The 23,586-nt window shown below is 34.5% G+C and overlaps 1 protein-coding gene across 1 annotated transcript in view; it reads left to right on the top strand.

The window, feature by feature from the left end:
• CSMD1 (CUB and Sushi multiple domains 1) overlaps nucleotides 1-23,586 on the top strand; it is a 1,059,051-nt gene that overhangs the window by 816,691 nt on the left and 218,774 nt on the right. The window contains exons 18-21 of the mRNA XM_058802826.1: nucleotides 7,685-7,873; nucleotides 11,574-11,690; nucleotides 12,994-13,209; nucleotides 16,325-16,513. Coding sequence (XP_058658809.1) covers nucleotides 7,685-7,873; nucleotides 11,574-11,690; nucleotides 12,994-13,209; nucleotides 16,325-16,513 — 711 coding nt within the window. The remainder of the gene's footprint in view (nucleotides 1-7,684; nucleotides 7,874-11,573; nucleotides 11,691-12,993; nucleotides 13,210-16,324; nucleotides 16,514-23,586) is intronic.

Genomic DNA, 23,586 nt, shown 5'->3' with positions numbered 1-23,586 from the left:
TGGGTAAACATATATTATTTGGGTGTCCCCTATCTTCTCTTTCTCTTTTTCTCTTTCTCTTTTCCTCTTTCTCTGTTTTATGCAAATAAATTAATAATAATATCTCCATGCATACTAAAGAATCATCGTAATAACATTTTATTTTCAATTAAGTGCATAAAATGACGTATATTAAATGGTCTGAAGTCACACTAGTCTTTATATGATAGTACAACCATTCACTTAATTATTTACTGAAGAGTGCTTATGTGTTTAGTGCAGTTGTACCAACCTAGTAACATCACTTTCATCAGTTGTTCTTATTTGGAAACTAATCTGATTGCTGTACATTTGCTGAAATATTGAATCTGGAATAGTGACCAGATATATTTTATATCTGGCGTCAAGGCTTGTCCAAATATTATAAAAAAGTTGCGCAGTGAAAGCTTGCTGAACACTTCACACCCATGTCAGTGCATTTGCTCCACAAGACTTAAGTTAATCACAGCCTCACTGTTCATATTGTCTTTTTTCTCACATTGGATTTCACAATTGGAGCTAAAATTGTCTCCATTTTGCCTTGTGTTCTATATGTTCATGTAACACAGCTGAAATTTTCTGCAGAGTCTATCTTATTGAGCTAGACAGCATCAGGAGCTTCTGCAGCATTTCTTGATCCTTTACTCTGTATTGGCAATTGTGTACATCACAGAGGCAGGGGCATCACAATAACTAGTAACATGGGGATACTAAGCAGATAAAGTCAGTATTTTCCAGGAGAAAAACCAGGTATAAAGAACTAATTGAAGCCTTGGGTAATCTGCCAAGGAACACAGGAGACTAAAATCATATTTTGATTTTGCTTGAAGGTAAAACTATAGAAGTTGCTCATTTTAAAGATATCACAACAGAACTTCTATTGGTTTCACATTTCTTACATTTGTAGAAGACAAAGTAGTCAATTTTGAGTTTTAAGAAAAGTTTCTGGATATTTTCTTTGGAAGTTCAAATACCTTATTTGGAAGTATCTTAAAAAGCTTCCAGTTATAGTCATAACTTTGATGATAAAGTACTGTGAAGCAGAAGGCTCTTAACCTGCTTAAAATAAAAGGTTCACCATAAGCTAAACTGAGTTGAACTTGATATATCACTCTATTTTAGCTTAATACATTCTGTTAAGCTAAAATATGACTGTAATATAGCTTTAATGAGTATGTAACCCATTAAAGGTACTGTGAAGGATGTGAAGACAGTTTGTTCATTCCTCTCCTTAAATTTCTGTCATTCAGCCTTTTGATGACAGCTCAAAATAGCTAATGCAAGACAGTGTAGATTAAGTCTTATGCATCTAAGCAAAGAAAAAATAAAGTGCCTAAAATATTTTTTAAGTAAAACTACTGATAAAATATTAGGTTTTTTTAAAAATTAATTATTCTTTTGGCAAGTGTGCTTCATGCCTCAATTGCATTTTCCCGATCTCTCGGCTTCCCTAGTTATGTGTTTTGAGTAGGGTTTGTTTAGTTGGTTGGTTGGTTTGTTTGTTTGTTTATTGATTGTTTGTTTTTGTAGGGGGCCTTTTGTTCCTCATTCTGTGAAGTAGGTTGTGCAATCTTAGTCTTTTTCTTAACTGAAAACAGATAGAAATACTTTACCTGCAGATTCCTGTAATGTAAATTGTTCCTTTTTTTGTTAAAGTAATCTGATTTTTTTCCTTCCTAATATAAGAGAACATTGTATTTTGCAAAGCAAATTGATACATTATTTCTTCAATTCAAATGCTTTACTTACAATTCTGTGCTTTTTGTGGAATAATATTTCCTTCTATCCTAAAATTTATCTGAAAAATAGATCATATTTTAGTCATGTATTGAGACAGTCAAATTACACTATACACATATATATATTTGAAAATTACAATTCTCTTACACAGTCAGCAAAATTGTTTAAAAATCAAAGATTACCCATCTTAGTAAAAAAATTCCTTATTGAGGAATTGAAAAAATCTACAAAATCAATATTGTGATTTTTCTTAGTGAAACTTATCAGAACTTAAAAAATAGACATGATCCTTTATTCATAATGGATAAAATGAGGTATTTGTTTAGATTAGGTTTCAGAAAATAACTTTTTAGGCTCAGAAATATGCAATCTTCATGGGTTTGATAAAGTGTTGAAACCAGTCAGATGGCCCACAATCAATTTTAGCTATAATAACATAGCATCAAAATACGTAACACTTTTTTACTTGATTAAAAAGATAATTCTTTGAATAGTCTGGATATGAGGAAATGATTCATACAATTTTATGAGGCAGGATACAGTCAATGGAAAAAGATTTGAAATGTTGGGGAACATTTTTTGTTTCAGCAGTCTGTTTTACTATGACTAAGAATCCATACAGAGGCTGAAGAGGAAAGGAAGATTTTGGGGAAGTGACCATAAAATAATAGTTTATGACTGGTAAGAAGTGAAGGAATGAAGCAACATGGTGAATAAATTAATGGTTTGCAAAAATCTAAACCACCAAATTTGTAGACATTCACTCAAGGTGAATGTCCTTGAGCCCTTACAAATGAATTCCTAAAGTCATTTATAAAAGAAATTGATGAAAAATACAGGAGAAAACTATTATTCATTTTTTGGTGGTTTTGGCTTGGTTCGGTTTGGTTTCGTTTGTTTTGTTATGGCTTTCCCTTGGTTTTGTTTCATTTTGGGGGTTTTTGTGTTTGTTTTGTTTCTTTTTTTTAAATTTTGTTTTCAATTTTAGAGAAAGGTTTCTGTAGCTATTTAAAAATCTATTTTAATGATGTAATTCTAGAGTTAATAATGTAGATACTAGATATATTCAAATATTGCTATAGATAGCAATCAGAGAATTACACAGATCTCTTAGGATAAACTACATATTTAATTCCAAGCCTAAGAAACAGAAAGACTGTAACAAAAATATCTCTAAATATATTCAAATAAGGGAAAAAAAGTTACTCAAAAAAAGCTTCATCAAAAATCAACGGTCACAGGCAAGACTAAATGTTTTGTTCCTGTTTTGCAACTTTTACAGAAAACAAATAATTTTTAGCATATACTTAACATAATTAAGTGAACATTTTCAAGGTAAGAGTACAGCATCTCTAGAGAGAGTACTACACAATATTGAAATATTTAAGTATTTTTTGTTCATCAGAGACTGATGAAATTCCCTGTGGTATGCTGAGAGGCAAAGTGGAAGGACCACTCCACTGAAAATTATGTCTGAAAATTCAAATCTGTCAGGAAGTTTAAAAAAATTCAGAAGGGCACAGACTTTTCCAAGCAAGCATGGAGAGGAAAAAAAAAAGAAGATATTTGGACCAGAAGGATCAAGGACATTAGTTTTATCTTTGCTCTTGAAAGATACTAGTTTAAAGCTGATAAACATAATGATAAGAAATAAATTACTTGTATTTGATAAAACAGATTATGTCAAACCAACTTAATTTCTTTCTTGACAGGTTCACTGCTTTTGTAGATTTGGAAATGGAAAGGGGAGGAAATAGTTCTGTGCTGCCATTCATAAGGCTCTTAGAACTCTTTCAGAGAAGAACATAGACATTTAATGTGGATGAAATTATTGCAGTACAATAAATGTACAATGAGGTACAGTAGGCACTGGAAAAACTTTCTCAGAAAGGCTGAGGAATCTCCATCCTTGGAGATACTAAAAATACATCCAGGAATGGATCTACCTGTGCAACCAGCTTTAGGTGACCTTGCTTGAGCAGGGGAGTTGAACTACATGACCCCAGAGGTTCTTTCCAGCCTAAATTGTTATGTGATTTCTATGATGCTTTGAAAAAAAAAATGAAAAAAAAGATTTTGATTACAATATAAGAACAATTTTTTAACAAAGTTAAAGAACAACTTTTAGCAAAGTTACAATTTGAGGATGATTCCAACCTACAATTATACTAAGCACTATGATTGAGAAGGTTGGAATTCAAAACAAGCTAGATGAACTGAAGAAAGAGTGTAAAACAAAAGCAATTTGATTCTACAAAGAAACTTGCTAAGCCTAAATGGGGAAGGAGAAGTAACATGCACAAATACAAAATAGAAATACAATAAAAAAAAGATTTCGATATCCCTCAGAACCTACATAATCTAGAGAAAAATGTAGTAGTATTGCAAAAAGTTGAATCTTCTAGACATTGTATTTAACCATCTAAAAAACCAAAAGACAATTTCAGAAAATCCATTTTTTTTTGTTTTATCTAGGATTTGTTCAAAAATTATTTCACTTCATTTGATGACCAGGGAGACTATTGTGTCCAGTTTGTGACACAGTTTAAAAAGACTAGAATATTGCTAACATGGAAAATATGACACACAAAGAGTCATTGAAAGGTTTGTGCTTTTTTAGAAGAACTATGACTTGGCAGGCAGGGGGTAAAGCCTGATAATGGTGTCACGGTCCCAGGTAGCTCATAACTGCAGCCTGTCCTAGAGTTTGATCTACTGCCTGTGCTCCTTCTCAATCAACTCTTTACAATTATTTTCCAGCTACATTTATCACTGTTGTGCCAGAATTGTGCCATATTTCTCGTATCAAAGAATTACCCAGTATTTAATTTTAGGTTATCTGCTATTAAGAAAAATAATCAAGTCTTCAGGCAAAGAAGCAAAGAAAAAATATTTATTTTCAGCTATGTTCATGATTGCTGAAACTTACATACTGAATACTTTTCCCTGGGAATGAAACTATTTTGCCTGAGCTGATTTTATATATTTAACACTACTACTTCAGTCAGGAAATTGGAAGCTGATAAATTTTCTATAGGTTTTGGTCTTGCAAAAATGTGAAACAATGGAGTCAATGTAAGTTTGAATTATCATTTCAAAAATAACCTGATGAGTTTACCTGTTGTGTGTGATTCAGAATGCCAAAGCAGCTGATGTGTTCAGACAGGGGTGGTAGCCTGCCCTAAGAGGAAGGAATTTTAAGAGTGCTGCTGGGGACCTCCACCTACACTAACATATTTAAAAGTATGAGGCATGTTTTATCTGAAAAAACCTAATGTGCATCAAAGTTAAAATTTCATCTAGATGAAATTAAGAGCACTTACAATGCAGAATATTATAGACTTAAATGGTTTCTTTGAACCTTTATTAAGCAGTTTTATCCAGGTGAAGGGAATCTAAAAGTGCACTGTTAGCTAACACGGTATATTTGCATTAAGAATATGCAGTCAAGTCTAGAGGAACTTATTAATCTAGAATTTAAGTATGTCAGGGTTGCCTCATGAAAACTGGATCATAAGCTTTCAAATCTGAATTCTAAGTGAGATATAAAAAGAGCTGGAAGGTACAGAGAATATTTTTCTGTGAAAGCTAGAGTAATTTTTTATGCTTTTTTTATTTGTAGTCCTGATTCCAACACTCATATAGTTCTGAACCCTTCACTTTATGCCCTGATAAATCAATTTTTTTCCTTAGTTTTGAACTCCTCCTACTTTGTTTCTAAGGCTGTATGATAGTCCTGGATAAACAGGGCAAGGTAGGAGCAGTAAACTGAGAGTACAGCTTCCACAGAAAGAGTTAGAGGTGCACAAGCAGCTGAGAGGACCAGCACCTTCTTCACCCTTCAGAGGGCTAAGGAACTAGGAAATGCCTGTGAAGAAGGCAGTTGTGGTGGATTAACCTTGCTAGATCCCAGGTTCCCAAATCTTAGAAATACCTTCCCCCTACCCCTCTGTTCTTCTTTGGATGAACTCCACTATCAGTTTCATCTACCTCCTCCTGCTGAGAGGTGCAGGGGGACAGGGCATGAAGTGATCAGTTTACCATACATTATCATTGCTGCCCCTTCCTCCTCGGTGGAAGATCCCTCAGACTCTACTCCTCCTCCAGCATTGGGTTTCTCCCCCAGGAGACAGCCTTCCATCAATATTTAAAATTTGAATTCTTCCCATTATCTAGAGCTCTTAATGAATGGTTCTGGCATGGGGTGCAATCTTTCAGGAACAGAGTGTTCCAGTGTAGGTCTCCCACAGTGTCACAAATCCTGCCAGCAAAGCTGTTCCAGAATGGGCTCCTGTCTCCACCAGGTCACAGATCCTGCCAGGAGTCTGTTCCATTGTGGACTTCCCATAAGATCACAGCTCCTTTGAACATCCATCTACTCCAGGGTGGAGTCCTGCACAGACTGCAGGTGGATCTCTGATCCACTGTGAACCTTCATAGGCTGCAGTTGGACAGCTGCTTCACCATGATCTCCAGCATGGGTTGCAGGGGCTTCCAAACCTTGAGCACCTCCTCCTTCTTCTTCTTCATTGACCTTAGTCTCTCAGAATTCTTGCTCTCACATTCTCACTCTTCTCTATGGCTGCTGTTTTTCTGCAGCAACTTTTTGTGTCCTTCTTAACTTTGTTATCCCAGAGGCTCTACCACCATCTCTGAGGTGCTCAGCCTTTGCCAGCAGCAGGCCCATCCTGATGCCAGATGGCATTAGTTCTGTTGGACGTGTGGGAAGTTCATGGCAGCTCCTCACAGAAACCACTCCTGTAGCCACCCCTGTCTGCTAACTAAGACTTGTCCATACAAGCACAGGGGTGAGGGTGAAGGGGTATTTTATTGTGATTTTGTTTCTTACCATTCTAGACTATTTTTAATTTGCAATAAATTAAATAATTTCTTCTCAAATTGAGTCTGGTTTTACTGTGATGGTAATTATTAAATTATCTGCTTGTCTTTGTCTCAGCCCTTGAATTTCTTCATGTTGCTTTTCTACCTTGTTCTCTCCCCCTGTACTGTTGAAGGGGATAATGAGAGAACAGCTGAGTGGGGGACTGGCAGCCAGACAAGGTCAATTCACCTCACATAGTAACAGAAAATAAAAGAAATTCCTGTCATCCCAATAGTGAGTCTCTATTTGTTTCCCTCATGTGCCTATATTATTGTTCATTATACTATTAAATTCCACAATCATTTGCTATCACTAGAAGTACAATGTATAATGTTCAGTTAATGAGCCCTCATTTGATAATTTCAGGGATTTTTCTTCAGTGGATAGCTCCAGGTTTATTTGCCAAAAACTATTTAATGTCTCTAGAAGACATAATTACCAGAGACTCTTTCTGTCAGATAAGAGTTATAAAATTGTGAAAGCTATATTATTTGTCATTCTTTTTTTTTCATACATAGGAAAATATCTGTAAGAATTCAGCAGTTTGTGACCTCTTCAATTACAGTTTTTTGACAGTGTTTCTTGTTTGTACCAAATGATCATAACTATGCAGAGGAAAATTGAGTTGTCCTGCAGCATCAGAAACTGAATAGATGAAATAATCAAATATGACTTTTATACTTGCAAAATCTTTATTCCTAGTTTAAACTGTAGTACTTCCTATAGTTTCAGATGTCCAGTAGTTTTATTGTTTTGGTGTTTTTAATTGATTGACAAAATGCCTTGAAGTGCAAGTCTTCTTCTATTTCATTTGGACTTTCCTATTCTATGAAACTTAAAATTGGAAAACCGTTCTGTAAGTCAGGCAGCAGCTAGAAAGAAGGTTATATATCCCATATTGGTTCTCAGGCAATGCTAACTAGGATTTTTGGAGGCTCTTTCTTTCTCCTGTCTTTCTTGTTTTGTATTTTGTTTGGGTCTTTTTTTTCTCTTTACTATCTGAAAAAAGGGTGAAAAAACCAAAATTAAATCTGTGTGTTTCAGGTGTTACTCTGGAATCAGATTCTTGCCTTGACCCAGGAATTCCTGTGAATGGCCATCGCCATGGTAACAACTTTAATATCCGCTCCACAGTAACCTTCAGCTGTGATCCAGGATATACACTGAGTGATGAAGAACCACTCATATGTGAAAGAAACCATCAGTGGAATCATGCATTACCCAGCTGTGATGGTAAGGGTCAAGCTCTGTAGATAGCCGGTCTAAAGTCCACAAAAGTTAATCTATTATTGCAGAACTAATTAAGCTTGTCATTTCTACTACCTCCTTTTAATTTCAGTAAGAAACACACTTTTAAAAAATTAATTTGTTGTTATTAAAAGCCACGATTTACATCTCTGTATCAGTTTTTAGTGAAATACTAAAAAAAAACCAGGTACATATTCACAAATAGCAAAATTCAGATTCTTGGAGGGTTCCATTGTTCAACTGTGAATCAAAATGGTGCCATACAACTAATACTTTCAACACAAAGCCAATAAAATTAATTTATATCTTAAACTCTAAATACTGCATGCCAAAATGATTGTTTAAAATTTAGGACACTTAGTATTAAAGCAGATAAACCATGATCAGCCAATGTAATTAATTTTCTTAACATATTTTTGCTTTGAAACTTTGGTTAGTTTAATAATTGTTTTGGTAGATATGAAGTATGAAACTGTGTAGAGCTTTCATGAAACATTTTTTAAAATGTTGAATTTCTTAATGGTTTAACCACAGCCCACAACGAAGCCTCACATTGCTGCTTTCTCATTCCCATCAGCAGGATCAGGGAGAGAATCAGAAGGCAAAAAGTGATAATACTCCTGGGTTGAGATAAAGACAGTTTAGTAAGGAAAGCAAAATCTGTACAGACAAGCAAAGCAAACCAAGGAATTTATTCACTGGTTCCCAAGGACAACAGGTGTTCAGTCATCTCCAGAAGAGCAGATGAAAAATATCATCAATCTGAACTGCTCCATTTTCCCTTTTTCTCCCCATTTTATATACTGAGCCTGCTGCTGTATGCTGTGGGGTAGTCTTTGGATTAGTTGCAGGCACCTGTTCCTGCTGTGTCTCCTTCTAATCTCCCACTCACCCCCAGCTTCCTCCCCAGTGTGACATATGAAAAGCAGAAAAAGTCTTGGCTCTGTGCAAACCCTGCTCAGAAATAACAAAAGCATCTCTGTACTATTAACCCTGTGCTCAGCACCAATCCAAAACGCAGCCCCATACTGAGAAGAAGAATAGTTATACATCAGCACAACTGTGTTCCAAAATATTTCTGTGTTCTTTTTTGTAATTGGATTTTTGGCTAAGTTCTGCTTCTATAAACCACTGAATCAACCTAAATTCTTCATGGAATCCTTGTATAGTTGCTACAAAATCCCTCTTGCAGAAACCACAGAACAATGGCAAAGAAAGGCTCTTGCTTTACTGAATTACTTACATTAATGTATTTCTAACTTGCTTTTCAGGTCCAAGGTTTTCATTGATTACAGTGGAATGTCAGAGGACAAACTTAAATTCAGCAAAGTATTTCAGTTTCTCACTCTGTTTTAAACTTTTTTGCTAAATCTGAGCACTAGTCATCTTCTAACTCTCACTACAGCCTTCTGGCCCCATTCTCAAAATACATAAACCACCAAAGACTATTATAGAAGTGAGGTAATCTAGCATTCAGACTCACTCACCTTGTAATCACCACAACCCATTCCTCCTTTACAAGTACAGGCACAAAGCATTTTTAATTTTTTTTCATTGTTTTTATGGGTTTCTTTCCTTGTTTTCTTTGCCATGATGGATTGACAAATGCAGAGAAATCTTAAGCTTGAAGAGTATTCTCTTGTTTTTCTACTTACTTTTAATAAAATGTGTAGATGTATTTTTGAGTTAAAATATCAATATTTAACTCTTTTGTTTGCATATGAATGTTGATCTCTTGGAAGATCTAGTTAATTTTCACTCATTGAAAGAGATTTTTTTCCCAGATATTTTTTTTTCATGTAAGTGTATGTCAAGAAAATGTCAAGCCTTTCTGGAGTATGTTTGCTAAGCAAGCAACACATAAGGGCTCAACATACATTCAGTCTGTTCTTTTCCTCACAGATTAAACTCCATTATATTAACTAGTCTAACATGGCATAGACCTCACACTTTATTAAATAATCATTCTGTTAGGGTATTTGCCTTTTTAGGCTCAACAAGTTGTGACCCAGATTTTTGGATTGTGACAGATTTAACTGAGGTGGAAATGAGCATTTTGCACTCATCTCTCGAGTACTGATGTTCTCAAAATTTTTACTTCAGAAATTAATTTAGCAGAATAATGCTTAAGGGAAAATCATGTTGCTTTCTTTCATGCCAACAAAGAAGAAATAAACCTGCATACAAATACAAGGTGGCTAAAGTTCCCCCTAAGTAATGTGTCATTCTCAAAATATGCTAATGCCAAGGTGAAACTTGAAAATAATTTTTGAGTGACAGATAAATTAAAGCACATGAATTCCATATTTTAAATTTTGTTAAAAATAAGGAAATTATTTTTGAAATATGTCATATATCCTTTAAGTAATGTTACACAGTCAAATATTTTTCTTCCTTCTGTGGTGTTTACAGACTAAGATAAGGATTTTTGAATGAATGTGTTATTGTTCATTTATGGAACTGTAAACCTGATATCCGTAACACTGTTCTTCATTATTAAGCATTGCTGTCAACCATATATTTACTGTGGATTTAGTCAAATGTGTTTTAATTCATACTTAAATATGAATTTAGTATGCAGAAATAACTATATTCAGGTAAAACCAGGTTGGAAGCATTTCCTTTCCTTTTACTTACTTATAAATATATAAAAGTTACATAAATTCAAAAAAAATTAAAAACTTTAACAAAAACCTTAGTCTAATAAGAAATGAAAAAAAAGGAACTTAAGCTATAAACCAAGTGTATGTATATATATACAAACATCTACATAAAGGTACTGCAAGTTTATAGAATATTTTTTCATTTATATTTTCCATCCAGTTAAAGGCAAAGTGTATCACTCTATATGAGGAAGAAGACTAAAAGCATCTTAATGTTTTATTGCATTATTGTTTAAATATTTAGTATATTAAAATTTTAAAAAACAGCAGCATAAAAACTGGACAGCAAGAGATGAGTGAAAAGCACAATCATGCTGTATTTATAAGATCTGTGAGCAATTCAGAATGCAAATCTTAAACATTAATTAATTTGCTATGCAAATTTGAACAGCCTAGTTTAGCAAATTCTAGTATGCATAAAATGTTTTCTAGCATAGTTCTCATGTCTTCCAAAATATTCAATTCCAAATAAATTACTTATGATGGGACAATCTAAATTTTTGAAAAAGAGGAAGTTACACTTTTTTCCCCTGGGTGTTGCAGTAATCATCAAATTTTTACTTACTTGAAAAACTGTGCTTTTTACTGAAGTATTTTTGTTTGTTAAAAATGCAGTTGAATGTATGCCTTTTAAAATATTTAGTGAAAGAAATGTAGCAGCAAGATATTTTTTGTATTATTTCACAAAAATATCCTCTTATTTCTTATATATTACTGCAATAGGAATTGACACTTGCAATAATTTTTTGTGTGTGTTCTGCTAACTAACAAGAGAGACTGTAAGCGAAAAATAAACTCCTTTTCAAGGACTAATTTAGGAGAAAACAAATTTTTGTCAAAATGAATGTTGCAGCTTTGGATTAATTAACTTCTTATTTTAATACTCTATTTTTAATTTTAAGTGTAGGTGAAAAATGAATTCTGTCTTTCTTCGTCTCTCTCTTTCACTCTTTCAAACTCTTTTACAAGAAAGGCTTTTTGTATGATTGTCTTTTTTTTTTTTTTTTTCCTCTCTTCTTAAGCTTTATGTGGTGGATATATTCATGGGAAGAGTGGAACTGTTCTTTCTCCAGGTTTCCCTGATTTTTACCCAAACTCTTTAAACTGCACGTGGACTATTGAAGTGTCCCATGGCAAGGGTAAGTATCTAAGATGATTTGCATATATGTAATGTCTGTATGGAAAAAAAAAATCAGACACACATAGCTAAAAAAGGAAATGTCCATTATGAATTAAGCCAACACTTGCTGCCATTCCTTTGAGGAAGAAGTTTACGTGCCCAAAATAAATATCTTCAAAGTGTTTATTTTTTAAAGAAAGAATTATTTTTAAAGTTGCCAGAGACAGTGTGTTTTAGTGTCAGAAAAATGGGAAAGAATGAAATAGGTAAAAAATGGGAAAAGAATAGCTACTGGTTAAATTGCTCTAAATTTCTTTCAGTCAAATATGTCAGGATCTTATTGATGGCTCTTTGCTATTATTGAGCATAAAGGAATAGATTGGATCTGTGTATTGGTAACCAAAGATTTCAGACTTAAACCATTAGAGCAAAAACATATATATCTTTATGTTACATATACAGTAGAGTAATATCTGAGTAAAAAATTTACTGAGAAGTACATGGGAAGTTTCTACTTTTTAAAATCTTCTTAAAGACTTGTTTGTGTTTTTTGGGATTTTTTTGGTTTAGAACTCATAAAACATTTTAAATGTAAAATATATGAGTAAATGTGCTAAGAAGAATGTTGCTCCCCACAGTAAATTTTTAAATTTATCATATATATTGTATTTGAAAATTTATTGTATTTGAATACCGAACTGTAAGTCAAAATTTAATTCATTATTGAATTGGAAGTTGGCAAATGAAAAAAAAATCAGTCATTATGTCAGTTAAATGATCAGTTCCAGAAAATAGGAATCTGTATCTATGTATGACTGTACATAAAACGTCTGTATGCTTTGTCCTTGTATTTGGAAACTTCCCTGAAGCTTAGAATTAAAAGCCAGAATTGTGTTGGAGGAAATCCGAAAATAAAACACAAATACAAAATTTCAGCCAAGTAATAATGTACATCTCTTAGGTAATAATGAAATCGAGATATTATAAGTAAAAGAGAATCACACAAACATGAATAGCACCTAAATAATATAAATTTGAATTTTCAGAGTGCTGTATAAAAATAGCACTGAATGCCATCAATTCTCTTATAGGAACTCTTGGTTTAAAGTGAGCTAAACAAGCATCCTCATTGCACCTATTATTCAGTCGAGCTCATGTGCTTTCTGCAACCTTTATTTTCAGAATTTCCTGGTTTTATTCTAACTTTTTCTCAAAATGTTTCTGTGTAACATAAAAATTGCTTTCTGTGTCACCTACATGTGAAGGAATAGAAAAACTTGTTATTAATGCTTTTCTTTCCTCCCTTTTTAATTCTTTTAAAGGTGTAAAGCTGGTTTTTCATACTTTTCACCTTGAGAGCTCTCATGACTATTTGCTCATCACTGAAGATGGGAGCTTCACAGAGCCAGTAGCCAGATTGACTGGCTCAGTCTTACCCCCTACAATTAAAGCTGGCCTCTTTGGAAATTTTACTGCACAGCTTCGGTTTATATCTGATTTTTCAATTTCTTATGAAGGTTTCAACATAACATTTTCAGGTAATGAATTCCATTCTGCTAAATATCCTGAAACTGTTCCAGATGATATTTCACTTGCAGATAACAGAAATATTATGAAACACCATAAAGTAAAAAAAAAAAAAAAAGTAAAAAAAAACCAACCAAAAAAACTTGTTATCAGAATTGTATAGTCTATCATAAAAAAACTGTTTAAGGTTTAAAAAGGTGGGTAAAGGAATCGAGAAGAATGTTGGTGATTTTACTGTTATACGTTTGCCCTGTTCTCACACAAGCATTAAAATTGTTGAAAAAGAAATTTGGAAGAAAATTAAGGGGAAAAAATTACAAAGATAGAAGGTACTGGTTCAGAAAAAATGAACTAACTTTTTCTGAAGTATAGAAACTTTAAAAAAGCAGTGGTATGCTGACTCAGTTTCACAAAGGACTCTAAATTGTAGACTGATTTCGAAATGGAAAATGTGTATATAAATAAAACACTTATTAGCTATTGATGTTTCTACAAGTTATCTCTTTAAGATAAGGGAAACGTGTTACTGCTTCTTATTTACAGTCTTCTAAAACTAGATGACATCTAATATACGTTTCTCAGTAATTTTCTTTGCCTATCTCCATTACTAGGAAGTAGAATTAAAGATGTAGCAGGGCATCTCACCTCCCAACAAGAGCTCATCTATTGTTTATTAGCTGGTCAGATAAACAGGATGAGCTGTCTTGTAGTGAGTTATTTTGTCACCATAGCCAAAATGGCCAGTGCTCTGGCATCTCCCAGCTGCCTCACTTTTGAAGTGAGATCTGGAAGGTAAGCTGGATTTCTTACTGACAGACACCTCACTGGCAAACTAGAAAAGCCACACCAAACTTTGACAAAGCAGAAGTCTTTGATACATGATCCTGAAAATGTGTGGAGTTCCTCCCATGAGTAGGAATGCTTCTTTTAGAGTTACTCCCCAGGGGTTAAGTGAAGAAATCTGTGTTCATTATAGTCATTTTTGGGGTAAATTACAATACTGTTGCTGGCTTTAATTATAGCTACTTTGAAATAGTGCACTGTTTTATGCTAGGCTGTAATCCACTAATAGTTCTGTAGTTTCATATTGCATAGTAATTCTGATTAGGATCTTTGGTGTATTATCTCTGTCTGTTTAATAAATAATTATTCTTATAAATAGACCTGATTTGCCATCATTAAAACTTGTGGACCAGAGTGAGTTCTTAAATTTAAGATGCTGCCAAGTTCTGATGCTAAGGCAGGGTTTTTCTGAAGCTTCCCCTTGTCCCATGACACATATGAATGAATCAAGTGCTGGTTGAAATGCACATGCACATGTATATTTTATGGAAAGAGTACATAAGCAACTCTCATCCAACTCTCCTACATCATTTTTCAGGAACTGAAAGCCAATAAGTTTTGTTGAGAATTGGCAATGTTTACAGATGGCCATGATATTTATGAGTAATATATCTCATTTAGCTTACTTATTTAAAAAAGGAAAAAACTACCTCACTGATTGGAGCAATAGTGTTGGATTTACTCCTATTAAATGCTAAAATAAATTCATTCTGGAGACTTTGAACTCACCAAAGCAGCGGTCAGCCATTTTACTGGTTTGAAATGTAAATACAAATATTAATTATTTCACTGATATTCTTTTTATCACTAAATAAAAAGAATAAAGCACTAGCCAAGTTGTAGAAAAATGCACAAAATATTATGGATACAAGGAGAAAAACTGTGTAGTAACAAAAGATATGGATCACGGAACTTTTGGAACACGATTGAAGGTTTATGTCCTATCTACTGCTGCTACCACATACAGAGACAGCATATGCCATCATTTATATTAAATACACATTTTGAGAAATATTAGGAGGTACGTTAGCTTTATGAAACAAATGGCTGATTCTGTTTTGGTACTTTCACACAACCAGAATATATTTATACTTAGTAAGAAGTGTTTTGTGAGAACACCTGTTTTGAATGTCATCAAGCATTGAAATTTGTAATGAAAATCGCCCTGTGCCTAAAGGTACACTACAGGGTATTTCCATGTCTAGCTTAGCCCCCACAGTACTGAGCAGAGGTAGCAAATCATGTGTTTTCTAAACTTACAACATTTGAAAGCAGAAACTGATGTAGTTTATAGATTGCCTCTAATATTCAGAACTTTCCTACAAGACAGTTACTAAAGGGAAGAATTTATTTATTCCTTTTATTTGATTTATTAGCTGTTTAAAAATTCACTCACAAACTTTGGTTTAGTTTCTTCCCTGACTAAATGGAGTCTCTTATTCTAAATAAGATTTCACCCTACTTTCCACTGACCTCCAAGTTCTAGAAAACATTTTTTCTTATCTGTTGCCAGAAGGGATCTCTTAGGTCTTTTGGATCATATTCTGAAGAATATAAAATCAAACCTTTTCCATTACATGTTAAGTTGTTCTCTTTCAACATCTTTTCTCAAAGTAGTTGGTAATAGATATCTAAGGAAAAAAAATATATGGAAAAACAGGATAAAAAAAAGTGATACTTCCACAGCATATTCTTTGGAGATGGGGAAATGGGTGGCTCCTATATTTTCTGAGTTTGATTTGCTTCCTATGTAACAGCCCTGATTTTTTCCCCATTAGTCTGTTCTGACTCCTCCTGCTGAATTATTCCTGATATGCAGTTATAAAAGCACACTTTTTGAAAATGTATTCATATGCCTTTCATTCACCTAACCTTTTGTTTGTTTTTTAATTAGATTTTCTTCATCACATAATGATTTCTTTCAACTGTAAGGCTCTCTTGTAAAGCTGTTTGGAAGTTCAGATTAAAAGAAACTAGAATTATACACAAAGGAAGTAATTAAACAAAATTATAGTAAACCACTTACAGTACAAACTGATTACAGCTCTTGAAATTAAAAAAATAGATGTAGTATGGGTAGAACACATTAAATACATAATTACTGTATATATAGGCATAATAGACTTATAGAAAGTGTGTTGGGTTTTAGTAGAGAACACAGCTCTAAAATACATGTTTTCCAGCTGTTCCATGCTCACACAATGCAAGCAATTTACTAAGTTTGCTTTTTTCCATGTGGACAACTTCTCCAGATAATAACATATCATGTTTTATTGTCTGCAGAATATGATCTGGAGCCATGTGATGATCCTGGTGTTCCTGCCTTCAGTAGGCGAATCGGTTTTCATTTTGGTGTTGGAGATTCCTTGATCTTTTCCTGTTTCCCTGGATATCGCCTGGAAGGTGCTAACAAGCTCACGTGCCTGGGAGGGGGTCGGCGTGTGTGGAGTGCACCTCTGCCAAGGTGTGTGGGTAGGTGGTCACATGCTTTCATTTCATTCATCAAATCCTTAATAGCACACGGCATGTGTCAGAATACTGGGCAGGGAACAAAGTGCTTGGGTTGAAAAAGTTGATCCCCAAGCTGTAAAAACTGTAAAGTCAAGATATAAGTAATGCATGTCTCTTTTATATAGAGAACAAAAAATACAGAGGAATAATTAGAATTATGCCAGCAAATAAGATCAAAATGTCACGTGAGATAAAATGTAAAAGTAATTATTAAACTTTATGTTTGGCACAGTTAAGTTATAAATTTCATACTTTGTCTTTTGGGGTAGATAAATGATGTTTAGGACTTTTAGGTGAAAATACCCTGCTTTAGAGCCCTGCTGCTGGTTTTAAGGGTCTTTTTTTTTCATACTGTGTTGTTATTCTTGTAATTCTAAGTTTTTGGGATTTTTACAGTTTATAAACTGAGACGCAATGTTTTTAAACGTTATTTATTAAAATTAGTGTGCGGTTCTTAAACATCAGTAACTGAATTCAAATTGAGTGAACAGTTCTTTTCTTGGAAAAGTTGCTGTATTTCTGAGATGGTTTATCTCCACTATGTCAAGTGAATTTCACCAGCTGCTATTGAAATAATGCTTCTGAAAAGTCAAATACTTCCATACAGCTCTAAATGGATTTCCTTAATAAGGTTCTTGTTTTTAAATAAGATTTTATATAATGAAGGGAGATATTCAGCTATAGCTTCTTTCTTTTATTTATTATAAAAGATGGATCTTTATATCTGAAAAAGTCACCTACATTGTGCATGTAAGATACATAGGAAAAAAAAAGTATCTCAAATTTTGTTTTAAAATGGAGTTATTTATTCCATGATAAAATGATGTTACAGATGAGACAGCAACCAAAATAATATGGAGTTTGCAATTTATTTGGAAATTCTAGATTTAAATCCTAGTCTATTTTCAGCCCAGGGATATGATGCTTGGTTTGGGGGTTGTTTGGGGTTTCTTTATTTCTAAGGGGTTTCTCTGTGTTCCACTCAAACATGTTTAGTTTATTTTAGACATCATAATATTTTTAGTGCAACATCATTTTAGTCATAGGCAGAAATATTGTTATCTTGTGCTGAAGAAAAGAGACATTCTATATGATGCATGTTTTCGTAAATTTTGTTAACTTCTGAAAAGCCTTTCATACAGTATCTATAGTAATAAGAGATTTATATCCGATATCTTAAAAATGCTCTCTTGGCTATCCTCATAAAGTAAATGACACATTGAAAAGTTACAAGGATTATCAAAGTATCAATAATTAGCTTAATGAAGTATCAGCCATTGAATTAGCTGTGAATTTATAGGACTAATGTAACCACTTACTGTGCCCGACACAGATATGTATGTTCTGCCTGTAGGTTCTCCCAAGCATAATTTAGTGATACTCATCTAATCTTATGTATATGTGATATGTCTGCCATTCACATTGACATAGAATTTATTTACAGAGAGCCCAATATATACTTTTTGTTCTTTAGTTTTTAGCAATTTTGTCGACTGGCCCTGAGACACTTTTGTCCCTAGATCCATGTATGAGATCCCACTTTCTAACTGATTCATAAAACATTTTATAAAATATGCATAGACAAGTGGCACTTCTCTAAAATAAGGTGATCTAAATAACTCTTTTAACTCAACCTGTCTTAATTTGATCTCTTGTAGTGTAGCAAGGCAAAGACATATACAGTGCAACTAAGACAAATGCAAGGAAAGAAACTTTGCTAGGCAGCTGAGTGAAACAGGGGAAAGGCATACTCAGTGCCCTTCATAGCTGCTTTTAGAAATTATTTTTTTCTTAACACTAAGAGGGTTTACAGAAGTCCCTTTTCTTGTTGCCATGGCACCTAAGACATTAGCGGTGAAGATATGCTCTTACTCTTAAAAGGAGCTCACACAAAGACTTCTTTCTCAGAAGAGTGAAAAGCAATGGGTGTTCATGAAATCTGCTGTATTTGGAATTTACATTTGGAATTAAATCTAGTCTCAATTCAGTACATTACTGGATTCAGTAGTCTCTTGATTATTACTTCCTAATTGTCATTTCTACAGTGACCAAACTCTCATACACAATATATATATATATCAACAAGAATTTTCAAGTTCTTCTATGACATATGGTAATACAGTCTTTCATCATACTTTTAATCAGATTCAGGATGAAAGCCCTTCCAATTTAATTGTGCTTAATTTATAAACTAAACATTCACATAAGCACATGCTGATTTGTATCACAAAAGTTGTATTCAGTTTCATCTGCTGTTGAAAAAACCAATAAACCAACAGGGTTTCCAAAAGTCTTGCCTTTCTCCATCCAAGTAAATAATTTAAAATCCTTCCTCTAGGGTTATCTAACAACAAGCATGTTGTGAACGTTTCCTGATCAGAGAACTGTTTCTGCCTTTCTACCCTTTAATCTTCTTTAAAGAGATATTTTCCAGGTAAAGGAAAAGCAGAGCTTGTGAGGTGTTGTTAGCCTAACATCATGACGCTGCCATTCCTAATTTAAGACTTTGAGTCCTCTATGAACAACATTATCATAACTTTTAGTGTCCTTCTCTCCATGCTATGCAGGTAGATGATCTTCCCCTGGATTTCTTTATCTGATTGCCTGGAAGTTGGTTGGGTCTCAGAATAAAGCAGCATACCCTCTTCTGCAATAAGAACCCTCCTTTTCACAACAAAATACACCACCAAGTCTATCTGCAAAATCAGATTCAAATTCATAAACAGGTGGACTTGTAAATCTTATTTCCTTGTGTCAATCATTCACTCTTTTATCTTCTCAATTAGAATGATTTTGTGTAGCTCAGCTATGCCCTTCAAGTTGTTTTGCATACTATTCCACCTGACACCAGAGTTTTGAAGAGACTAGCTAGGGTTTCTCTTTGAGTCATCACCTCATTTCTAAATGTGTCCTCCAGATGGATCTGTCCCTTGACTAGAAAGCAGTTTGTGCCTACAGCCACCTACTTGCTACTATTTGGGGAAAAGAGCTTTATGGTTGAAAAGTGTGCAGAAGATCCAGGCCCTTAAGGCTGACTCCCTTTACACTGTTTAAAGAACACATATAATTACCCCAGGTCGTGTCAAATTTTCCCCATCTCAGAAGACTAAAGTTTTTCTTTTTTTTTTTTTTCTTTAAAGGGGTGCTTTCCTATAGAAGCAAATCCCCTTCCTGTCTAGTGAATTTTCAGTTTACATTGACATGATATTGCTTTTCAAGAACACCCTGTCCCCCACCTCTATGTACCAAGTGTGGGAACACTGGAACTGCCAATCTCCTCACAGGGAGTTTCTCATTCTTGAATTGTTTATAGAAGGGTAGTGGGCTCTCCATAAAAAAAATCTCATTTCCTCTCAGAGCTTCCTCAAAACACTCAAATAACAATGGTAGTTTCCCTGACAATTGTCCTAGTAGCTGACAACTGCAGATGACACATTCTACTCTTTTTACAGGAGTACTGCTTCCCATCTTTCCAGACATGGTAACTGCATTTGGGAGAACTATCACACGATTTTTACTGAACTGGTGACTCACTACAGTGCATACGCTACAGTTAAGGCTTTTCTGCAGTTTCCCACAGTATAAAGGACATAGACAGTAATTTGAATGAAAAAGAGTCTGTCTAACTGTGTATAGCTGTTATTTGAGAGATGTTGTCTCAATGGATATTCACAGTAATTTTTTTACCCCTCTCCTCAAAATTCACCGTAACTAAGAGGAATGTGACATTAAAAGGAACTCTGCTACTTTTCTATTTTGCACGATGCACAAAATTGAGTCATGAGTACATTACTCATAGATAATGTCAAGAGAAAACTATCTTTTTAGCAATACTGACACATGGCTACCTGGAAGATAAACATGCATAAGGTCTTGAAAAGAAATGTCACTAGCCCATATCTTTTGATTTGAGAGTATTGATGTAAATATTTGAGTTTTAACTGTTTTGAAATAACTTGTGACCTGTGAGGATGTTAACCTTATCATCTGGTATGCTAATATAATTGGTGTGTGACAATGTGTGATGGTTTAATTTTCCAGATCTACTTCTTGATAATTTGCTTATCATTTAAAATTACTGGGTTTATATTGTGTGTGTTGGTGAAAAACAAACTACTGGAGTACAGACAAGTTCCTCCTGATTATCTTTAGTCTAGCTGAGATATGCAACCAGAAAACAGCTTTCGTTCCCTTCATTTTTTTATATTTTATCTAGTGTTATTATTTGTTATTTTGTTGTTATTATTGCTTTAATTATTATTCTGGTGTTTGCCAGAAAATCATTCAAAAACATGTATTTTTTTAGTTATTATGGTTGTGATGGATTGCTGACACTACTTCTACACATATAATTTTTTCCCATTATGCCATTTGCCTTCCATAATTGCAAATGTTGTATATACCTTTAAAAATATATTCCTTTTTACTTATCTCATAACTGTGAAGACAAAACTATCTCAGGATGGATATTCTTACCACCTTTTTCCTTCCAGCAATAGCTGTTTTTTCCTCTACCTATAATTACACAGTTCCATTATAGTTTCATTTACATTTCACGGCTGACTACTTTTTCCTGAGGACAAACCTCAGCTTTTAGTGAGCAGTCTCCCTAGAGTACAGATCCAAGAATAAAGTTTCAAGGCAGTCACGCACCTCTGCATATCCACAAAGCTGTGTGAATCTCAGAAGCTTGGTGATGGTGGCGACCAGAAATGAGGTGGAACAACTCCTTGTTGAAGTCTATTGAAGTCCCTGATTCTGAGGCTAATGTCCACCTGAAGGAGATGATCAAAATCGGATTCCTGATGTTATCATATTGTCATCACTAACCTTTTAAACAGGACCCACATTCCATATTTCCAGGAAATCTGTTACTAAAGCAGATTTTCTAAATCTCATCTAACAAACCAAGACTATGCTTTTAATCATACTTTTCTTGCTTTAGAGTTTTCTTTAAGTCAAACTATTCAGGAGCTCTATTCAGAGTATTTCTAATACTCTGTCTTGGAGTTTTATTGCTATTAGAAAATTAATTGAAAGATTCATAGGTTAAGCGAGACATTTCTGAAAAATCAAACAAACCAGTGAACCAGAAGATTCTGAAAGCAAAATGAACTTCTGGTTCATTAGAGGTCATAGGAAATGGCAAAAATCTTCTATTTTCAGGGGTAGGAGGGACTTTTCTGTCCTTGAGGAAGGATATAAAGGAGTTGTTTCAATTTACACACAATTCTTTTGAGAGGGAAGGGAAGGGAAGGGAAGGGAAGGGAAGGGAAGGGAAGGGAAGGGAAGGGAAGGGAAGGGAAGGGAAGGGAAGGGAAGGGAAGGGAAGGGAAGGGAAGGGAAGGGAAGGGAAGGGAAGGGAAGGGAAGGGAAGGGAAGGGAAGGGAAGGGAAGGGAAGGGAAGGGAAGGGAAGGGAAGGGAAGGGAAGGGAAGGGAAGGGAAGGGAAGGGAAGGGAAGGGAAGGGAAGGGAAGGGAAGGGAAGAAAAAGACATGCATACATTAATTCTTGGAGAAATAATTGAAATAGTACCTACTGTGTTTTGACAAGATCTGTAAAATTAAGAGGATGCTTTCCTATTAAAACACATCTAAATCACTTGTCACACAGCTTAAAGTAGCACATAGTACACAAAATTTGTTCTGTAAATATCAGCTGCTCTCATGGATCCAATTTAGATTCTTCGCTTCCCACATCTGCCAGCTATGGAAGTCTGCCAAAACACAGCATTCAAAGACAAGGTCATTAAATAATCTTTCTGTAAAGGAAAAAAAAATCTATATGGTTACCTGTGTCTTCTCAGACTCTGTGAGGAGTAGGGTATGTGCAAAAGCAGAAATGTTTAACAAAACAAGATACCTGTGAGTATGTACACTTCCAGAGAGAGGTGGCCAAGGAGTAGGGGCTGCGGCAGAGGAGGGAGTATAGACCGCAATGTCAAATGCATGCATCTGATGTACACTGAAATTACCTCCTTAGTACTTTTTGAAATGTGACTTTATCATTTGCAGTAATCCGCTCAAAAGGTGAGGAATGAGCCTTTTAGTTTTGGTATTCCTTTATATGGTGCACTGTGAAATACTGATGAAATCCTGAAAGACAGGAGACATTTCATTCTTTCCTTTGCATTTGACAAAGATACCCTGTTGACTGATTATGGAAGGCAAGGTGTAAAAACTGGTGTGAAAATTTCATTACAAAGTATGGAGCTCAGATGTAGGTGCCTTCTCTTTTCAAAAGACTGGAATTTCATCAGGAGGGGATGAGCCACATTTGACTCCTTTTGTGTAGTCATTCCTTTCAAACCTGTCTCTGATCTGCAGAGGGTAAATGTCTTTCTCCCCATTAACCCTCTCTTAGAAGTCAGCTTAGCTTTCTTCCAGGGAAATCCTTTCAAAAGGCCCAGGTTACACCAGAAAACCTTTCAGCAGGTCTCACGTACCCAGGTCATACTGAGGGGAAAAACATTATCGTTATAATTTCAGAAAAAAAAATGACAGTCATCATTTGACTTGCTCTTGGTAGTTGTATCCTTTAGTGACCTACTGAGAATCAATGTCCTTCTCATCACAACCCTCTCTGAGGTTGACTTTGTCCCTCAGAAAACCCTTCAGTTGGTCCAGGTCACACCAGAAAACCCTAAATATCTTTGAACCACACTGATCACTCCACCACATCCAAGGGATCCTGTGAGATTTTACAGTTATGTAATGTTCTGGTCTGGCCAGTGGGTTTAGGGGAAGGTAGCTTGATTGACTCTGGGCAGTATGTGAGAGAAACAACAAGAATTCTCAAGACTAGAGTCAAATGACACTGAATTACCAGAATATATATATTTATCTGTCTGTCTCTATGTGGGTGTGTGGCAGGTTTATTTTACAGCAGTTTGATTGCAATGGAAAGAAGGTATGTGGCCACTGTTGTTATAATCTATAGAAATATATAAAAACATCATTTAAGAAAATATATCAGGAAAATAGAAAAGAGAAAGAAACAACAGAAACAACAGAAGTAGAGAGTGGAGAGAAAAG

The sequence above is a fragment of the Ammospiza caudacuta genome, chromosome 3 (assembly GCF_027887145.1).
Source record: "Ammospiza caudacuta isolate bAmmCau1 chromosome 3, bAmmCau1.pri, whole genome shotgun sequence".
NCBI lineage: Eukaryota > Metazoa > Chordata > Aves > Passeriformes > Passerellidae > Ammospiza > Ammospiza caudacuta.
The sequence above is the reverse complement of the archived record's forward strand: the minus strand, read 5'-3'. Positions and strand labels throughout refer to the sequence as shown.